The sequence below is a fragment of the Dreissena polymorpha genome, chromosome 6, assembly GCF_020536995.1.
Source record: "Dreissena polymorpha isolate Duluth1 chromosome 6, UMN_Dpol_1.0, whole genome shotgun sequence".
Lineage (NCBI taxonomy): Eukaryota > Metazoa > Mollusca > Bivalvia > Myida > Dreissenidae > Dreissena > Dreissena polymorpha.
The window spans coordinates 46,675,368-46,691,637 of NC_068360.1; the positions used below are offsets into that span (position 1 = coordinate 46,675,368).

General features: G+C 35.5%; 1 protein-coding gene across 5 annotated transcripts; it reads left to right on the plus strand.

Annotated features, from left to right (window-relative positions):
• Positions 1–638: 638 nt before the first annotated feature.
• LOC127836267 (uncharacterized) lies at positions 639–9,918 on the plus strand. Of its 5 annotated transcripts, none has more exons than XM_052362762.1 (5): positions 639–759; positions 1,810–2,546; positions 2,694–2,730; positions 2,923–3,054; positions 8,619–9,918. In XM_052362762.1, the coding sequence occupies exons 2-5, from the start codon at positions 1,935–1,937 to the stop codon at positions 9,053–9,055; spliced, it is 1,218 nt and encodes a 405-aa protein (XP_052218722.1). In that variant the 5' UTR covers positions 639–759; positions 1,810–1,934; the 3' UTR covers positions 9,056–9,918. The 5 variants fall into 5 exon arrangements, with proteins under 5 accessions (XP_052218722.1, XP_052218726.1, XP_052218723.1 ...); XM_052362766.1 differs by having other exon boundaries at positions 651–759; positions 1,924–2,546; XM_052362763.1 differs by having other exon boundaries at positions 740–831.
• Positions 9,919–16,270: the final 6,352 nt, after the last annotated feature.

Here is a 16,270-nt window from a genome sequence, read left to right on the forward strand (position 1 = left end):
TGTAGAAGTTAATTGCATGTTTGTTTTCCTCATATGTTTTTATACTAAGTCAGACTGTTTGACAAGAGTCATATTTATGGAAAAAGTGTTTCCCGCTAGTATCGAGTCAATTAGTAGAAAATATGGAAAAACTGAACAAGATATAAGTTTTAAATAGAATTGAATAGTGGCCATTAATTAATACACTTATCACCCAAATTCCTTGTTAATAAAACATTCAGGTTGTAAGATATTATATCCTTTACGTCTATTTTGCACAAAAGCCAGAACAAAAAATGCACACGCCTTTCGAAACGCATGTATCTCAGTCTTTTACAAGTCTATGTATACAATTATTCTTAATTCTCAAATAATAAATACAACGTTGTCGAATTAAATATCATTAGAATTGTTCACTAAATGCGGGAGCAACTATAATATTTTATAAAATGAGAATGCCATGCAACTCTGTGTTTCTTGTTCTTTTTCGGTAATGTATACAACCAAAAACCATTTTACACAAATAGCCCCATTTTAGTTACATGTAAACTTGCTTGATAAAAACTACGTTTACACTGATATCACCATTACGCAACATGATTCAACTATTTCTACGTATTCTATAGATAGATCATTAATCAGCTAACTTTCGTTTGTTAATTTCATTTCCAGTAGTCGCTTTTAGTGGAAACGATAAACGGGTCGGATAACGCACTAAAATGTACAGCTACAATCAACGTCACATTTCTTTTCCTTTCTAATTTAAGCATGCATATACAAGTATGTATATATCCTTTTATTCATTTACATCCAAATTTACATACATAGAGCAACGTCAGGACTAATTCTTAAGTATTTAGCTATTGTATTTGCTAGTATGTGTACTGTGTAAAAAATATGTATACTTAAAAAGTTAATTGTTTGTGTATGTTATTGTAAGATTACAGTTTGTAAATTGCATATTTTTAATTTTTGTTATTCAACTATGAAAACTATTTGGGTACGTATAAAACATATATATGTTATGTACGCCTAATTACCCGTCAAAAATAAAGTTTTATATGCATGTTTTTGTCTGTAATGATTGCTAATTGTTGTCGTGTAGTTTTTTGCACTCATTTGCATGATTTTAAATGTCTGAAAGATGTGAAGTTACTATTTAGTATATTATTTGTTAAAACCTTTACGCACATATTTGACAGCTAGTATATGTTTTTCGCGAAATTTATTTTGGGATTTAAATTTTCATTGTGCAAGTTTTGAAGTAAGCGGTTTTTGTAATGTATAGTTGTCAATGCTTATGTCGACTTTTATAAACCATTTGAAAGGTGTTTTTTTATCAATTCGAAATTATGTTTCGTTTCGTCATTTAACGCTCGTATAACGGAAGTACATAAACTAAATTATGTTTTGCAGTTGATGCGTGTAATCTTAAATTAAATCGTGAGCAATAAACTACATTTACCAAAAATGTAGTTCCCTTTGATTCATTAATAATACTTGTTGCATAAGGAAAACATGCGTTTTCCGTAAATTAAAACTGATTTTTAAATTGAAGAGCGTTTATGAAAACATATAAATAACGTACTTACCTTCTGATAAGCATTATTGTTATGATTGAATGCAGGTGCGAAAACATTCTTAATATTACAGTTTTAATGCGATAAGTCAAGGACAGAATTTCAGTAGATCACTAGATATATGAATCAAAGCAGATAGAAATAGTCGCATGTTGTGCACGGACTTCCATGTTAAGTGCATTTACTTTTAATAATAATAATAAATTCTTCAAATTCAAACTGATAGTAAAAAACATGATTTTATTTTCAGCGAACTAAGGTACACAGAGCAGTGATGGAAGCATAAATTCTATAAGTTTAAAAAAAATATACGCAAGTTACAAGGGCTTAGTTTGATGTGCAATATCTCTGGATTCTTCTGCAGACCCATGAAACATGTCAATGGACCTCAATAAGACGTTGCCAGACGTTTGCTGCACGTGTACGGTATTACAGCAGAGTATCCTCAATAAAGACATCGAAGGGCGCGCGTGTAACACGATTTTTTCTTTAAATGAAAATGTACCGTCGGCGCAAACTTTTCCAACGCAATCCAGGATAAGCGATTGTCACGTGTCCAATGGACTTCCGGTGAAGAAGAAGAGGGCCATTTTGAGGTCACGTGACAGCTTATATAGTCATCAGCGACGATTCAGCGCCAATGAAGGGACAAAGACGACTGATAGAGGTAATATCGTATCAAGACTGTCAGTTGTTATTATTGCTCTAATTGCTGGTCTTTGCTGCGTCGTGTCGTTTGCTGCGCTTATTCTTCAAATTCGTCAGCAGTCGGTTATAACAAAACTACAAACAACAACGGAAAACTTGCGCATTGCGGTTACGCAGTCAGAAGGAAACAACAGACTGTGTCTTCCGTGTGCAGAGCTTTTATTGGAACCATTTTCGGCGGACACATCTGAACTAGGTGATTTGATGAAACACGAAGAGAAAGGACAAGGCATTTGTTGTGCAAAATTGGTGACGCAGATTTCTGTTCTCTTCAACTTGGTAAGTTAACAGGATGCATGCGATAATATTCATCGTTTTAAACCAACAAAATATGTGTTTATTTGCCGTTAATGTATGTATAAATCACAATACTGCTCTAATCTGTAATTAACAAGATTGGTAAGCTGCGCATTGTTTTATTTGCAGTTTGCAAAGAGAAAACAGATGGAAAGATGCTCTACAGGTTCGGTTTTTTATTTTTAACAATTATACTTTTAGACTTAATATTTTGTATTAAAATCATAATAGGTTACACAAAACATGGTTTCATGTTTTTAACTGCCGTCGTTATTAAAACGGTTGCCACTTTAGGTTTAAATTGTAAGAATAAAGATTCAACCAACACGTTTTTTAATAATGCAAATTTAATTCTCAGAGACGAAGTCGTCTTACACGTGCAACGCTTCCGATACAGTAACTGCTGGCTCCCCGTCATTTTCCGCCAATGGCAACTCATTCGGCAACATATCAGCGCACCTTCAGGCCGGGACACAGCCAGTAAATAAAGGTGAGCTATATAACTCGTGCATTTTATTTTTTCTTAACATAATTATAAAAACAATGTTATTTTTACTTCATAAAATATATTTAATATAGCATAAATTAACATAAGTATTTCTTTAAATATTATATCCTTTAACGCTCAACTCCATGAACAATATATGTATGTGCTTAAATATACTTGCCAATTAAAGGTAATATTAATGCCTTTGTTCAATAACTGATATACTGTTTAAAATATCGTGATATTGCGCTATTTAATCTTCATTCGTCTAAACGTCTTCATTTTTACAAAGATTGGGGCTCTTGTGAGTAAGAAATTTACACCAAGCCCGATTTTCTATACTCACATGAGTACACATTACGGAAATGAGCTGTACTTGTACATCAACAACTGCATATAAACACGGTCTGTAACCTTAATACCCTTCACTTATCCTAAAATGCATAAATCGATATACCTTTATATCTTTAATTTACAAGTGCGATCGGAGGTACATAATATTATAGGGAATACTTGGTTATTTAGCGAGCGTTAGAACACCTGACTAAAATGCCGTAATAAAGTATCGTTCTTAATTGTATTTCGCCTGAAAGCTTTACCAATTTATGCCTGCATGAGCATGATGGGTGAAAAATAAATGCGTTAACAAAATTACTCAAAATGACTTTTATTTCTCATGCCGCACGTGAAAATATTAAGAGGACGAGTATCACTTTGTCAGGCAGTATCTTCTTTATTTGAGCAATTAAAATAAGTATACTTATAATTTGATTATGCCAATTCAATGTTTTTACAAATGATTGAATTATTGAATATGAAGATACCAATTGTGAAGTATTCGTTGACAATACTCTATTACTCCAGAATATACAGCTAAATTTGCTAAATGTGTATTTTTCCGAAAGCACGTGCTTGATTGTATGTTTTTTTATTCCTCATTGAAAATATCTTATCACAAATGGTCAATCATAATAATAAGTGTCATGTGTAATAACCTTGTTCCTTCCACAATGGTCAATGCCATAATTAGAAGTCAAAGGTCAATTGTTTTCAATAAAACAGCTTGTACTGACTGAAACTTTGTCATTCATCATCTAACTGTACATGACTTGTAATGAATGACCACGATATGGATTTAGCGTGTCGGATATAATACCCGTCGACGCACCTCAGAGGTCAAACTCTTACTTAGAAGTCAAATGTCAAATTGCACCGTAAACAGCTAATGCAGACTGTAACTTTGTCGTTGTCCTTGCTAATTTAAATTAGCTCGCCACAATGCCAACGATCTAATATCACCCTACCCTCGACTCAAACAGGCAGCGGGCAAAGGTCATATTACATTAACCGAAAAACCAACTTGCCCTGGCAGGCAAGTACTTAGAAAATCTACTTGCCCCGAACGTAAAGCCGCTTGCCTAAATATGAAATATAACATTAACTGTAAACCTCATATCTTTTTGTAATAAAGATCAAAATGATACACCACAAAACCTTTTTTATTTTTGAACATTTAACAAAATGATTTCTGTAATTAAAGTCTAATGAAAGTCTAATTTACATGCTCTTTATTATTTTTTGCACTTTCCCAGGCGGACAACTAAATTATAAAATAACTTGCCCGAACCCAAATTTTACTTGCCAGGGGTAATGGGACAACCGTTAATGTTGAGCCTTGTATTTCGCAATACAACAGTACGTCCATACTGAATTTTTGTCACCCATCATGCAATTTTAAACAAAAACCACCACACATATAAACTGTGCGGGGATTGAATGTCATGATTGTCGGAACCCAATGTATATACTACGTTCTCCATATATTGTAAAAAAATCAATAGCGTTTTTTAGTGAACATCGGTTCTTAAAACCGTTGTTTTTACATAGGGGGTTAGCTAGTCGAGGTTCTAATAGTGTTTGTTACTGTATAATGGCCTACCACGAATTTTCAAAATAAAAAACTTCAGGTCACCTCCTTCGCGAGTGAAATAAGCCGAGATCACTTCTTGCACTGTGGCCTCGCTTCATGCTTTGTTATTTATTCTAAAAGACATAGTGTGAATCATCGAACTCAAGTTCTTCTAAATGGAAACGTGCCATACTCATATTACCGAAGTTCTTCTAATAAGCACAAGTCCGGAAAGTGTAACAGGTAATTTAAGACGGTACTAACGGGAACTTAGTTAAACAAAAAAGCTAAACGTATATCACATTGATGTGAGGTATTATTACGCGTTAAACTACAACGAATCAAATTATATCGCTTTGCAAGTTAAACCATTCGATATACAGCAGTTTACAGGTTCAAAACACAGTTAAGGCGATAATAAAAACAAAAAAATCAACTCGTTTTTACACACAATAATTCTAAACGTCAAAAGCAGCCTTTTGCCGGTGTCAATGTCACCGCATCGCGCAGATTTTGAACGCGTTATTTGATTGGTTGAAATTGTAAGAAGTTAAATAATTTAGATTGACACCGGCAAATTGCTGCGTTTGACGTTTATAATTATTGTGCGTAAAAATGAGTTGATTTCTTGGCTAATATTCGGAGACCGAGCGAGCTATTGACGTGGATGGTGTTCCTTGGATGTGTTTTATATGGAGACATAGACAATTTATCGGGGAATCGCTAATAACGTGCCTTCCAGGACTCCTCCAGTGTAAACACAAGTGGACAGGCTTAGCTACATCGACCGAATTTTGGACAATTTCTCGTGTTTAAGGCCATGTGGACAGTTTAATACGGCGTCGAATGGAATGACATAGGTACCGTTGAAGAGATAATTACCGGGGATCTCCGTCGTCCGTCTGTCCGTCTGTCTGTCCGTCCTGGCTACTCTCTCCTCCTACACTTTAAGCACTAGAACCTTGAAACTTACACACATGGTTGCTATGAACGTATGTGCGACCCTGCACTATTTGGAATTTTGATCTGACCCCTGGGTCAAAAGTTATGGGGGTTGGGGCGGGGACGGGTCAGAGATTTTCACTCATGTTTTTATGTTATTTTACATTAACTTCTTCATTTCTGCACCGATTTACTTCAAATTGATACATAACCTCTGTCATGACAATACGTTCAATCTCAACAATGCATGGCCCCATTACCAACCCTGGGGCACTCCGCCCACATAGACAACACCTACCCAAAGTTGCCTTTTACTATAATTTCTTCATTTCTAAACCGATTCACTTCAAATTGATACTGAAATTCTCTTATGACAATACGGTCAATCTCAACTATGCATGACAATACGGTCAATCTCAACTATGCATGGCCGCATTACCAACCCTGGGGCGCCCCGCCTAAATAGGCCACACCCACACAAAATTGCCAATTACTATAATTTCTTCATTTCTACACCGATTCACTTCTAATTGATACTGAACAATTCTTATGACAATACGGTCAATCTCAAATATGCATAGCCACATTGCCAACCCTGGGGCACCCCGCCCACATAGGCCTCACCCACCCGAAATTGCCTTTTACTTAACTTCTTCATTTCTACACCGATTCACTTCTAATTGATACTGAACTGCTCTTATGAAAATACGGTCAATCTCAACTGTGCATGGCCCCATTACAAACCATGGGGCGCCCCTGGGTCAAACATGCGGCGTGGGGATACACGTCGGCCTTTGCCGCGACATTTCTAGTTTATTTTGCTGTAAATATGTGCAGAGTTTTTCGTGATAAACATATGAATTGTGTAGCAGTGCCTTGGAATTCATGCCCGGTAGTAGGATTGCGTTGGAGCCCTTTTCCTTTTTCTTACATATACTATTTTTTTTACTGGCCCCTGTGATTGACAGTTGTCAACTGAACAAACTTGCATAAATGATAAAACAATACGTACATTTCTAAAACAGCGGAAAACTTCTTCTCCTTTTTTCATTTGTGACTTTTCAGAGAATTTTCCGACACGAATTTCCCAATACTGGATATAACCGTCAACTAGGGCGTCTTTTTCTTCGTGAGTCCAGTAACAACTTCTCGACGCCATTTTTGTTTACAGTTCGTCTGACAGTTTCGCGCGTAAATGCCGTAACGATTTTCGGAAAAGTAACATTCAACCTATGAAAGTTGCAAGCGCATTAATGAAACGCACTTATTCGAGAGTTGCAAATCGATGAGAAAATGTTGCAACTTGTTACTGCAACTGCAACTGCGCTGCAACCGTTATTAAAACGGCTCCCAGGGTAATTGGGTTTTGTAAAGATTTTGAGTGTCCATGATTTTTTTTTCATAGTTTGCTTATTACACAGTTGAAATAAAAAATAGCGTATTGAATGACAATAGCAACAGCGCGCGTGTATGCATTATTTATGCATTCCAATTCAATAACCATAAATGTTCTCTCATTTGTGCGTTTATATTTCACGACGTTCAACATTTGACAAAATCGCAAAATTAACACAGATCAATTCAGGACAACGAAAAATTATCAGCCGCTGGTACAAACAATCATGCCTGTAAGAGTACATGTATCGCCGTCTGTTTTTTTTTTTCCTTAAGTAAAATCTTTGTTATATTTTGTTAACGTACACATTCACAATATGTTTTACTGAATCTGATGTTATCTGCAACTGCGCCTTTTGATTTTAGTCATATTTACAAACTCACGTACTCGAAGCGATATCCTCGTCTGTATCTTGAAGTGTAACTGTTTATTGCATGCTTTTCTGAGAAAATAAACCATGATATTTGTGTACTAAAAATTTCTTTTTGGAACCCGGTTTGCCTAGCGCTACCGAGAACATCCTCGTGAATTCGGGAGTAAAAAGAAACTTGACCTTCATTATTGTTAAGCACAGTCATTTGGTATGACATATCAGGTCAAAGGTCCCGCTGCGTCAGTATTGTTCGGGTTCGGGACTATGTAAAAACGGAAGAACAATGCTATGAACAGACGTTTACAAATAAAGCAAGGTCAGAACACGTTTGAACACTATATACTATTGTTGGGCAGTTTGAGAATGGCAATAAGTCTCATAATGTCTCGCATCTTCTCAGCGGTCGATTAGCTGCAGGTTTTGTATCAAAAGGAAATCAAATGATTTCGCTGAAGGACGAGTAATGTCTTGAACATTCTCATTATTGAAGACCGAGGTCCATAAGTGTATTGCAGGGACATCCAACATTTGCGGCATTTGACTACACCAAATGAATAATTAAAGTCAACGAAGGCGATGTTTAGTGGCCCCTCTTCTCACAATAATCCCATTGCAGCTGTTGCCCTTGAATATATGCATGTTCTTCTACTGACCAAAACATATTAAGTACTAGAGGGACGGGTTTTTCTAAACAGTTATTTAACTGTTACTGTTACAGTAAATAGTAAAGTAATCAGAAGTGGCTGGTCATCGTTTGCCTTATCATTTATGCCACTAGAGAATAGAATCGATAATGGTGTTTCGCTGGCAAATGGAGCTGCAAATGCAAATGCCTTCGCAAATACACCTATCTAAGCTTATTTAAATCAAATCGCAAACAAGTATAATTTCCAATAACTGTCAGTTGTTGTTGTTTTTTTTAAATATAAAATAGCATACGTTTTCAGAGACCGATGCACAAATCCGGAACTGGAGTTTTGGCCCTGTCGCACCGGGGACTCACCTTACCAATATCCGGCTTTCGTCTGACAACCGTTCCCTAGTCATCCCGGAGTCCGGCCGATACTTTCTGTACAGCCAGGTGGGCCTTCTCATATACTACAACCCGGAAGCGCCTCTAGAGTTTCCGAGTCCCTCTCAGTCTTTGATCCACGTCGTTTACCGGTACAATATGATATACCCTACTAGTCACGAGGAACTATTGCGGAGTGACGTCACGCAGTGCTGGGAACAGAAAAAAGATTACGGGCGCTACACTAGCTATGTCGGCGCGTCTGTCCTTCTCAATAAGGGCGATTTAGTCTACGTAAAAGTTTCCAAAATCGAATTCCTTTCGAAAAGTGATTTCGGCGTAACGTATTTTGGATTGTTCAAACTTGGTTGACAATAATATAAACATGTTAAGCAGTTTAACGAGATTCATGGACATATATCTCTATATATACACCATGTCCAATAAGGTACTTGTACATATACAAAAACTCAACATCAGACACCCGTTTAATCTTAAACCTTAATGCAAATCTCACATAACATGAACATGTTTGTCAGGACGATGCTTTTCAATGCATGTAGTAACGCAGTCTTTCTTGACACAGTCGTATGCTTAATCGTAATCGTTTATGTTTACTAATTTCATAGTCACATGGTACATGTTTTGCACCCAGGGAGCGATATTGTACTTCCGAACAAAACGTGTGCTGACGATGAGGCTTCGCTCTGAGCTTACTTTTTCCAAACAAATAGACATTCCTAAACAACCCAACATAAACTTGGCAAATGGCCGTTAGTGACAGATAAATTTGCAATGGTACATTAAGCGACCAATAAAAAAGTCTTTCACGTGTGAACAAAGCGGATAATCCAGAAGAAATGATACAGTGACTGATGAACTTACATTTTAAGCATGTACATGACGATAGCTCTAATGTATGTTGCGCATACAATGATCTGTGTAACAGCAATTTCAACGCTGACCATCGCGTATGTTAAAGTAGATAGTGCACATTCGGCGGCAGATGATTTAAGATTAATTTGTTCAAATAATGGTTCCATTTGTTGACTTTCTAGTTGTATCATGTAAATAATTTCAATCCCATAAAGAATCATAAAAAAACATCATATACATCATATCTTCATTTCAAAATGGCCGAAAAACAATATACATTGTTTGCATGTTATGATGAAGTTTTTTTAGACATTTTGTACAATCATTGTTTGTATAGTTAATAATAAATATAAAACCAAGGGCATTATTTGAATGTAAACGATTAGCTAAGTTCGCATCTTATTTCTGTTGTTTCATAAATAATTGTATAGATTGTCAGGGCAGTATTAGAAACGGCTAATATGCAAACCAAACATTGAAAGTGTTGAATGCTCCCCTATGCGCTTTGTTTTTTTCGTTTGTTATTTGAAATAATCAGAAATTGAGCTAATGACTCTTTGCTATATCAACAAATGTAAACGATGGCATATACCTTACAGTGGGGTTAGGGATTTTTTCCGGGATTAATCTCTTAAGAGTCTCTAAAAAATAACCCTCATTCAGCCGATTTTTAGGGATTAATCCGTTTTTACCCCGTTTTCACCGAATTCATCTCTATTAGGGATTAATTGCGATGAATTAAGCTCTCTAATGGATGAATTCATCGCTGGAGATGAACTAATCCCAACTAGAGATGAATTCAGCGCAAGAGATGACTCTACAAGGGATTAATTTATCTCTACGCATGCGCAGTCAATGTCAGCGATGAATAGAGATGAAAAGGCGGAGTTAATCAATGCCGCAAACGAGTAGGCGGGGCGTGAACATCTATCTTTAGATGAGGATTTAATTTTGTCGGTTTTATGCATAATACAATTTATTAATGGTCTACCAGTGCACATTAAGGTCTCATTGAACATCGTGCACTGGTCTATTGGGATCAAACTTCTTTCTTTGACCAACAGCCGGGAAACCGGGGTAAATTTGACCAACTTTGGCTCAAACTTTAATATTTTGCCCTGAAAAGGCATTTACTGTAGTCATGAAAACTCAGACTTGTAAATAAACTTCGAATTAAAAACACACACGCATGCTACAATTCATAATATTATGATGCATGCAGCATAGTGTTACAAAGCCTAAAACAATGCGCGTCATTTGTAAACTCGACACATTTTTTGTGTGTGTATTAACACCTAGGAACAGAAAACGAAACTTTGTGTGTTTTTAACACGATACAAGTAGGATTATACGTGATATATGCAATGCTGCACACGAACCATCCTTTTCGTTATAAACTTCATGTTCGTGATCATTTGTCTTGAGTCACATAGTTAAAAAATCTTATGGTTGTGGAATAGTTTATCCTGAAATATGTTTCCGCGATTCATGATTTTCTTGTCGTAGGTAAATCCGTGAAAAGTCGAACGACTTTAAAAGTCGGACAATGGACAGTGAAATACATTATAAACCATCCAGTTACAGACTTGTAAATCCCCAGTAACACGCATTTAGTGACACCTAGTCACTCATTTTGAATAATACATTTGTACAGTAAAAAAAAATCAACATCATTTATGTCAACACAAAACCAACGATGTTGCACACACAGCTTATGACGATGAGCACATGATTGTTTCGACAAAGCGTGCAATTTGAATGCTAAGGTTCGTTCAGTGATTGTCATTGCTCAACGGCGATACGATTGTACATGCATTAAGATATTGTTTTAATGTTAAAGGAGATAATATTAATAGTTATATGGAGAATATCAGGAAAATAATTGTGTATTTGAAGAAATTTAAAGTGTCCGACACTTAACTACATATTTTGTATTTCAGTTAAAACTCAGACATGCGAAAAAAAAAGAAGAAATAAGCAAGTCTACACAGACCTCTTTATTGTTAGACTTATATTCACTTATGATCAAGTTTTATGTTCATATTCAGAACATAATGTAACTTAAATTAATGTGTTATTATTATTATAAGTAGTAGTAGTAGTATCTAATAACAAAGAAATAACAAACAAAACAACAAACGAAGACGTTTATTTTGTATTTGATTTCGCTTTATATCTCGACTTTACTCCCCGCAAATTTTCATAGTGGAGCCCTAATTAGGTCATCCGCTTAGAAATTTTGCATCAAGTAAAGTCGAGATATAGAGCGAATATTACTATGAAATAAAAGCCAGTAACTTTCGTCCTAATATGGCTGGAAAGTGAGCGGAATAAAAAATAATAATACAAGTTATAAAGGGTACCAAACGACGAAAAACACCTGCCTCGGCATGGATGTCGCCATCTTGTCTATCACGTGATTACCCAGTCTGATATATGCCAATGATCAACGAACAACATATGGCTTTCTTACAGGTTTTTTTTATCTGAACTATATATTTTCTTAACTTCAGCAGGGCTCAATATTAATGGTTGTCCTATTACGTTTGGGTGCCGGCAAGTTATTCAAAAACCTACTCGTCTGGTTAGACACTTCCGGGCAAGTAGATTTTCAAAGTACTTGCCTGGCAAGTCAAGTTAGTTATCAGTTTAACATCGAGCCCTGAACAGTTTTGTATGACAATTATAATGTTCCTTCTTGATAATATTCATACTTTATATAACTTATAATAATTGTTTGAGAACAAAAAAAGTCTAATATGATTTCATGTATTTCATACTCCATTACAGAAAAGTAAGATTCAATGTGTTACAAATACAAAATGAAGTCTGCACCAACACAAAGACATGTCTCGAGACCAGCCATAAAGCTAAAGCTATTCAATGCAGCATTTTTTTTCTTTTTGTTTTATGACAATGAAAGCAAAGCCTGAACATTAGCTGATTTATAGCCAACGAACAATTGGAGTGTATATAAAATTGTGTAGTAAAGAAAATGAAGAAAATGCCATCAACAATGATTTACTATACACAATTGAACAACACAAATGGTAAGTTTATTAATATTTAATAGCCCTTGTATGTTTTGCGTTTTTGATAAATTGTATTACTTTTGTTGTTTTTATGCTCCCGGGAGGGTGGCAGTGGCATATAGCAGTACTTTGAACTGTCAGTCAGTCAGTCTCTCCGTCCGTCCCAAAACTTTAACATTGCCCATAACTTTTGCAATATTGAAGATAGCAAAAAAAAAGCTGATGTAAATTAGGATTTTGGGGAAAACTGCATGATTTTCAAGAAATTTTCATTTGGGAAGGGGCCTTTTATAGGCCCCTGTTATATAAGGCTGGAAACCCCTGTGATATGTGCATGTACAATGTGTATTTATATACAGTACAGACACCGTGTACTTAAACAAACGCCACTCGACGCGATGTTCATTTCACTGTGTTCGCTTACCATATGAACCACACAATGGGTGTTCAGATCAAATGTCGCGGGGCTGTTTTCGATAAGGCGAACACCGCGAATCACCGCGGACCCATAATATCTACCGCGGTGTCCATTGTTTCCGCTAAAAATAATAATTGAACATAAAAGTATTGTATTGATCCCTTTCATTTAAAAGTGATAATGAATAATGTATTTCACACCCATGCTCATGACAGTGTTTTCTGTCTCTTTAAACGCCGCGTATAAAAGAAAACTGTGTTCGCACCTAGCTGTATGAAACCGCTCCTGGATGTTTGATTATGCAATTCACAGTTTGAAGCCATGGAGAAATCATAACTGATTGTAGTTATCGTATTATCCCGAGTCTGTTGATTCCCCGATACATACATCTCAACTGTCTCAATCGCATACATGCAACTTCTCCCATCTTTTACTATTACTCGATAATCCCATATATGCCCGATTTCCATTTTTAAAAGCAAATTTAATATGGGTGTGAAATATAGACGATAATATTGACAAGAATGTCAACAACACAGACGTTGGCAATTTTGGAAAGTATCAAATGAATTTCAGCAAATGATTCTATTTAAAGACTTGATGAAATAGGAATCCAATCGGGCCAATGTGCGTAAATAACTTAATGTGGTGTGCGCGCATAGTGTACAGTTCGTGTTCTGTTACAAATTTTAGCCACAAATAAATACATGTATATGCCAATGAGATTTTCGTGTCCAGTTTTTGTCTTCACAAAATGCGCACGAAAATAGGCATGGGTGTTTTTATTTATGAACACAAAACTGCGATGAGCAGACAACATTGTTCAAGCTTCGTTGCGAATTTCCATTTAAGTATCGGGGTATCTCGCAAATGATTTAGAATTGGCATTGCACATAAAGTGCCGTGTGCAGTTCATGAATATTCTTGGACACCGACCAATGAACAGCCTCAGATATATATAGATTTCATTCAACATGTATAAGGCATTTTCTGGAAATCGGGAGAAAAATAAAGCGATATTTTGAAAATAAACCAACTTTTTTTTAGTTTGATTTGTCATTATTATTTATATTTTGTGTTGTCTGTGTACGTTTGTTTGGTTCTCATTTGTTTTCATTAAATCTTATGAAAATAAATATCGTTATTGTAAATGTCTAAAGCAAGTCCCGGTTTTCGATATCATAAACGAGAATTACTTCGATATTTTAAATGACATGTACAACGATTGTTTTTACTGAATACACGTGCTTATAGGAAGTTTGTGTTTCGAATACATAGGATATTGGATTTTCGGTGCTTGTTTTGGTAATATAACAAAGACGCATTCTGCGGTTTTCTTTAGGCCTTTTGTACTGACCCCCCATACCCCACGAAATGTCACCCATCGGGAAAAGTGAACACAGCGGACAGGCGTTTTTGTTTAAGTACACGGTGCCTGTACTGTACTCCATAACCTAAAACCTAAAACAAATGTACTGATTATCTTGCAGAACGTTCATGTAGAGAAAAACAATCATCATCTAATCAGCCTGCGTGGTAGCACACACTAAGTACATGCATTAGCATGTTTTCTAATGACGCGTGAAATAGAAATCTGCATATAGATCAATAAATAATCTGTATATTTTTTGTTATAACAGCTGTACGACTAGACAGTCCCTTTATGAAATGTACGAACAGCTAGCCTATTGGCTAGTTTTACTGGGCCGTGCGGTAAATCAATTAGGGTCTACTTTATTTGGACACTAGTGATAAGTCCAAATTTAGTGGATATGACCACTAGAGCTATTACCATTTGTTTATAATGTAAGGAAAAAAAGTTTGGCTAGAAATGAATTACATTTCTCATCCATTTTAAGCTCTACTAGTATTATTAAATATACATATAGTGGAGCTATCCTACTCAACCCGGCGTCGGCGTTCCCGTAAGCGTTATCTTTATATACATTTATTGATGTTTCATGAAGAACATTGTATCATTAATGTATTATGAATGGAAATGTAGGGCGGAGGTGACAGGGATATTTTCTTGAACTGGCTGTCTTAATGAACGATGCTTTCTTTCACGTTTTAGTACTACTTTGCGCTGAGGTAAATTTTCAGTAGGAATTTTGTTTCGATCAACAGAGTTTGGACCGATTCCGTCTCCAAAGTGGTCGGAACAGACGCGAGTATATGCCATTGGAAACCATTTTTTTCCGGCGAATTGCTATCATCCAAGCTTTTCTTTTGCATGCGTCTTTAAGCAATTTATGTAAAGTTACTTTTTTTGAGGATTTACCGATTATACCGCTAAAATTATGACATTTAACGAAGAACAGTAGTATTTCCCCATTGTTTTCCTTATCACCGGAAGTAGGTTTACCTACCCGCACGAACGACAACTCTGTCAAGACAGAATTACGAAAATCGGGATACATTGTTTAAATATTTTCGCTGGGATAATGACGTCATTTCGTCAAAAAATGACATCATTTCACAGTAAACAGTTAAAATTATCGATAATTGTCACTGTTACTTTTCACTGTTTGAAACAGTGAAATTATCAGTTTTCATTCACTGATATTTCTCAATAAACCACCGGAAAGCATAAAACAAATAGTAGCAATCAAATATAAGATATTTTTACCTTGCATAAAGTTATTATAGCACTACAAATATAGATCCTTTATTGGATAAACCACATTCGTCAATTTTATCATATTCGCGCATTTGAAATCATCATTTAATTTCAAATTAAAAATGCCACTTGAAACAGTGACATTTCAGACAATATTTAATGCATTCATAACATTCAGTATATTTAAATAAATTCAACATTTTGAATTCACATAAAAATATAACCAGGGAAAAGTAACATCATTAATTACTTGTGGTCTAGCGATAATCGGCCCAAGAATACTTTACTATTTTCTAAAGCATATTGTATATATAAATACTAAAGTTTTGAGACGACATCAAGAATAATAATACATTCAGTATATTATGTAAACATTATGCAAACTTATACAACAAAACATATGTGGTGTCGGCGTGGTTATATTGTTTGTAGTGTGTAGCCCTAAAACAATCTTCTGGCACTTCGGCATGTTCGCTGATATGACTTTAGAGTTGGAAAAATGATAATGTCTATTAAATTGTTATATTTTGAGGCAATACTAACATATTTAACACATATTGTGTGTTTGTTATTAAACATTGAAATAAACATTGCAGAAAAAGTGTCGATAGTGCCTGTATTCGTCCATATCCGCACTTTTC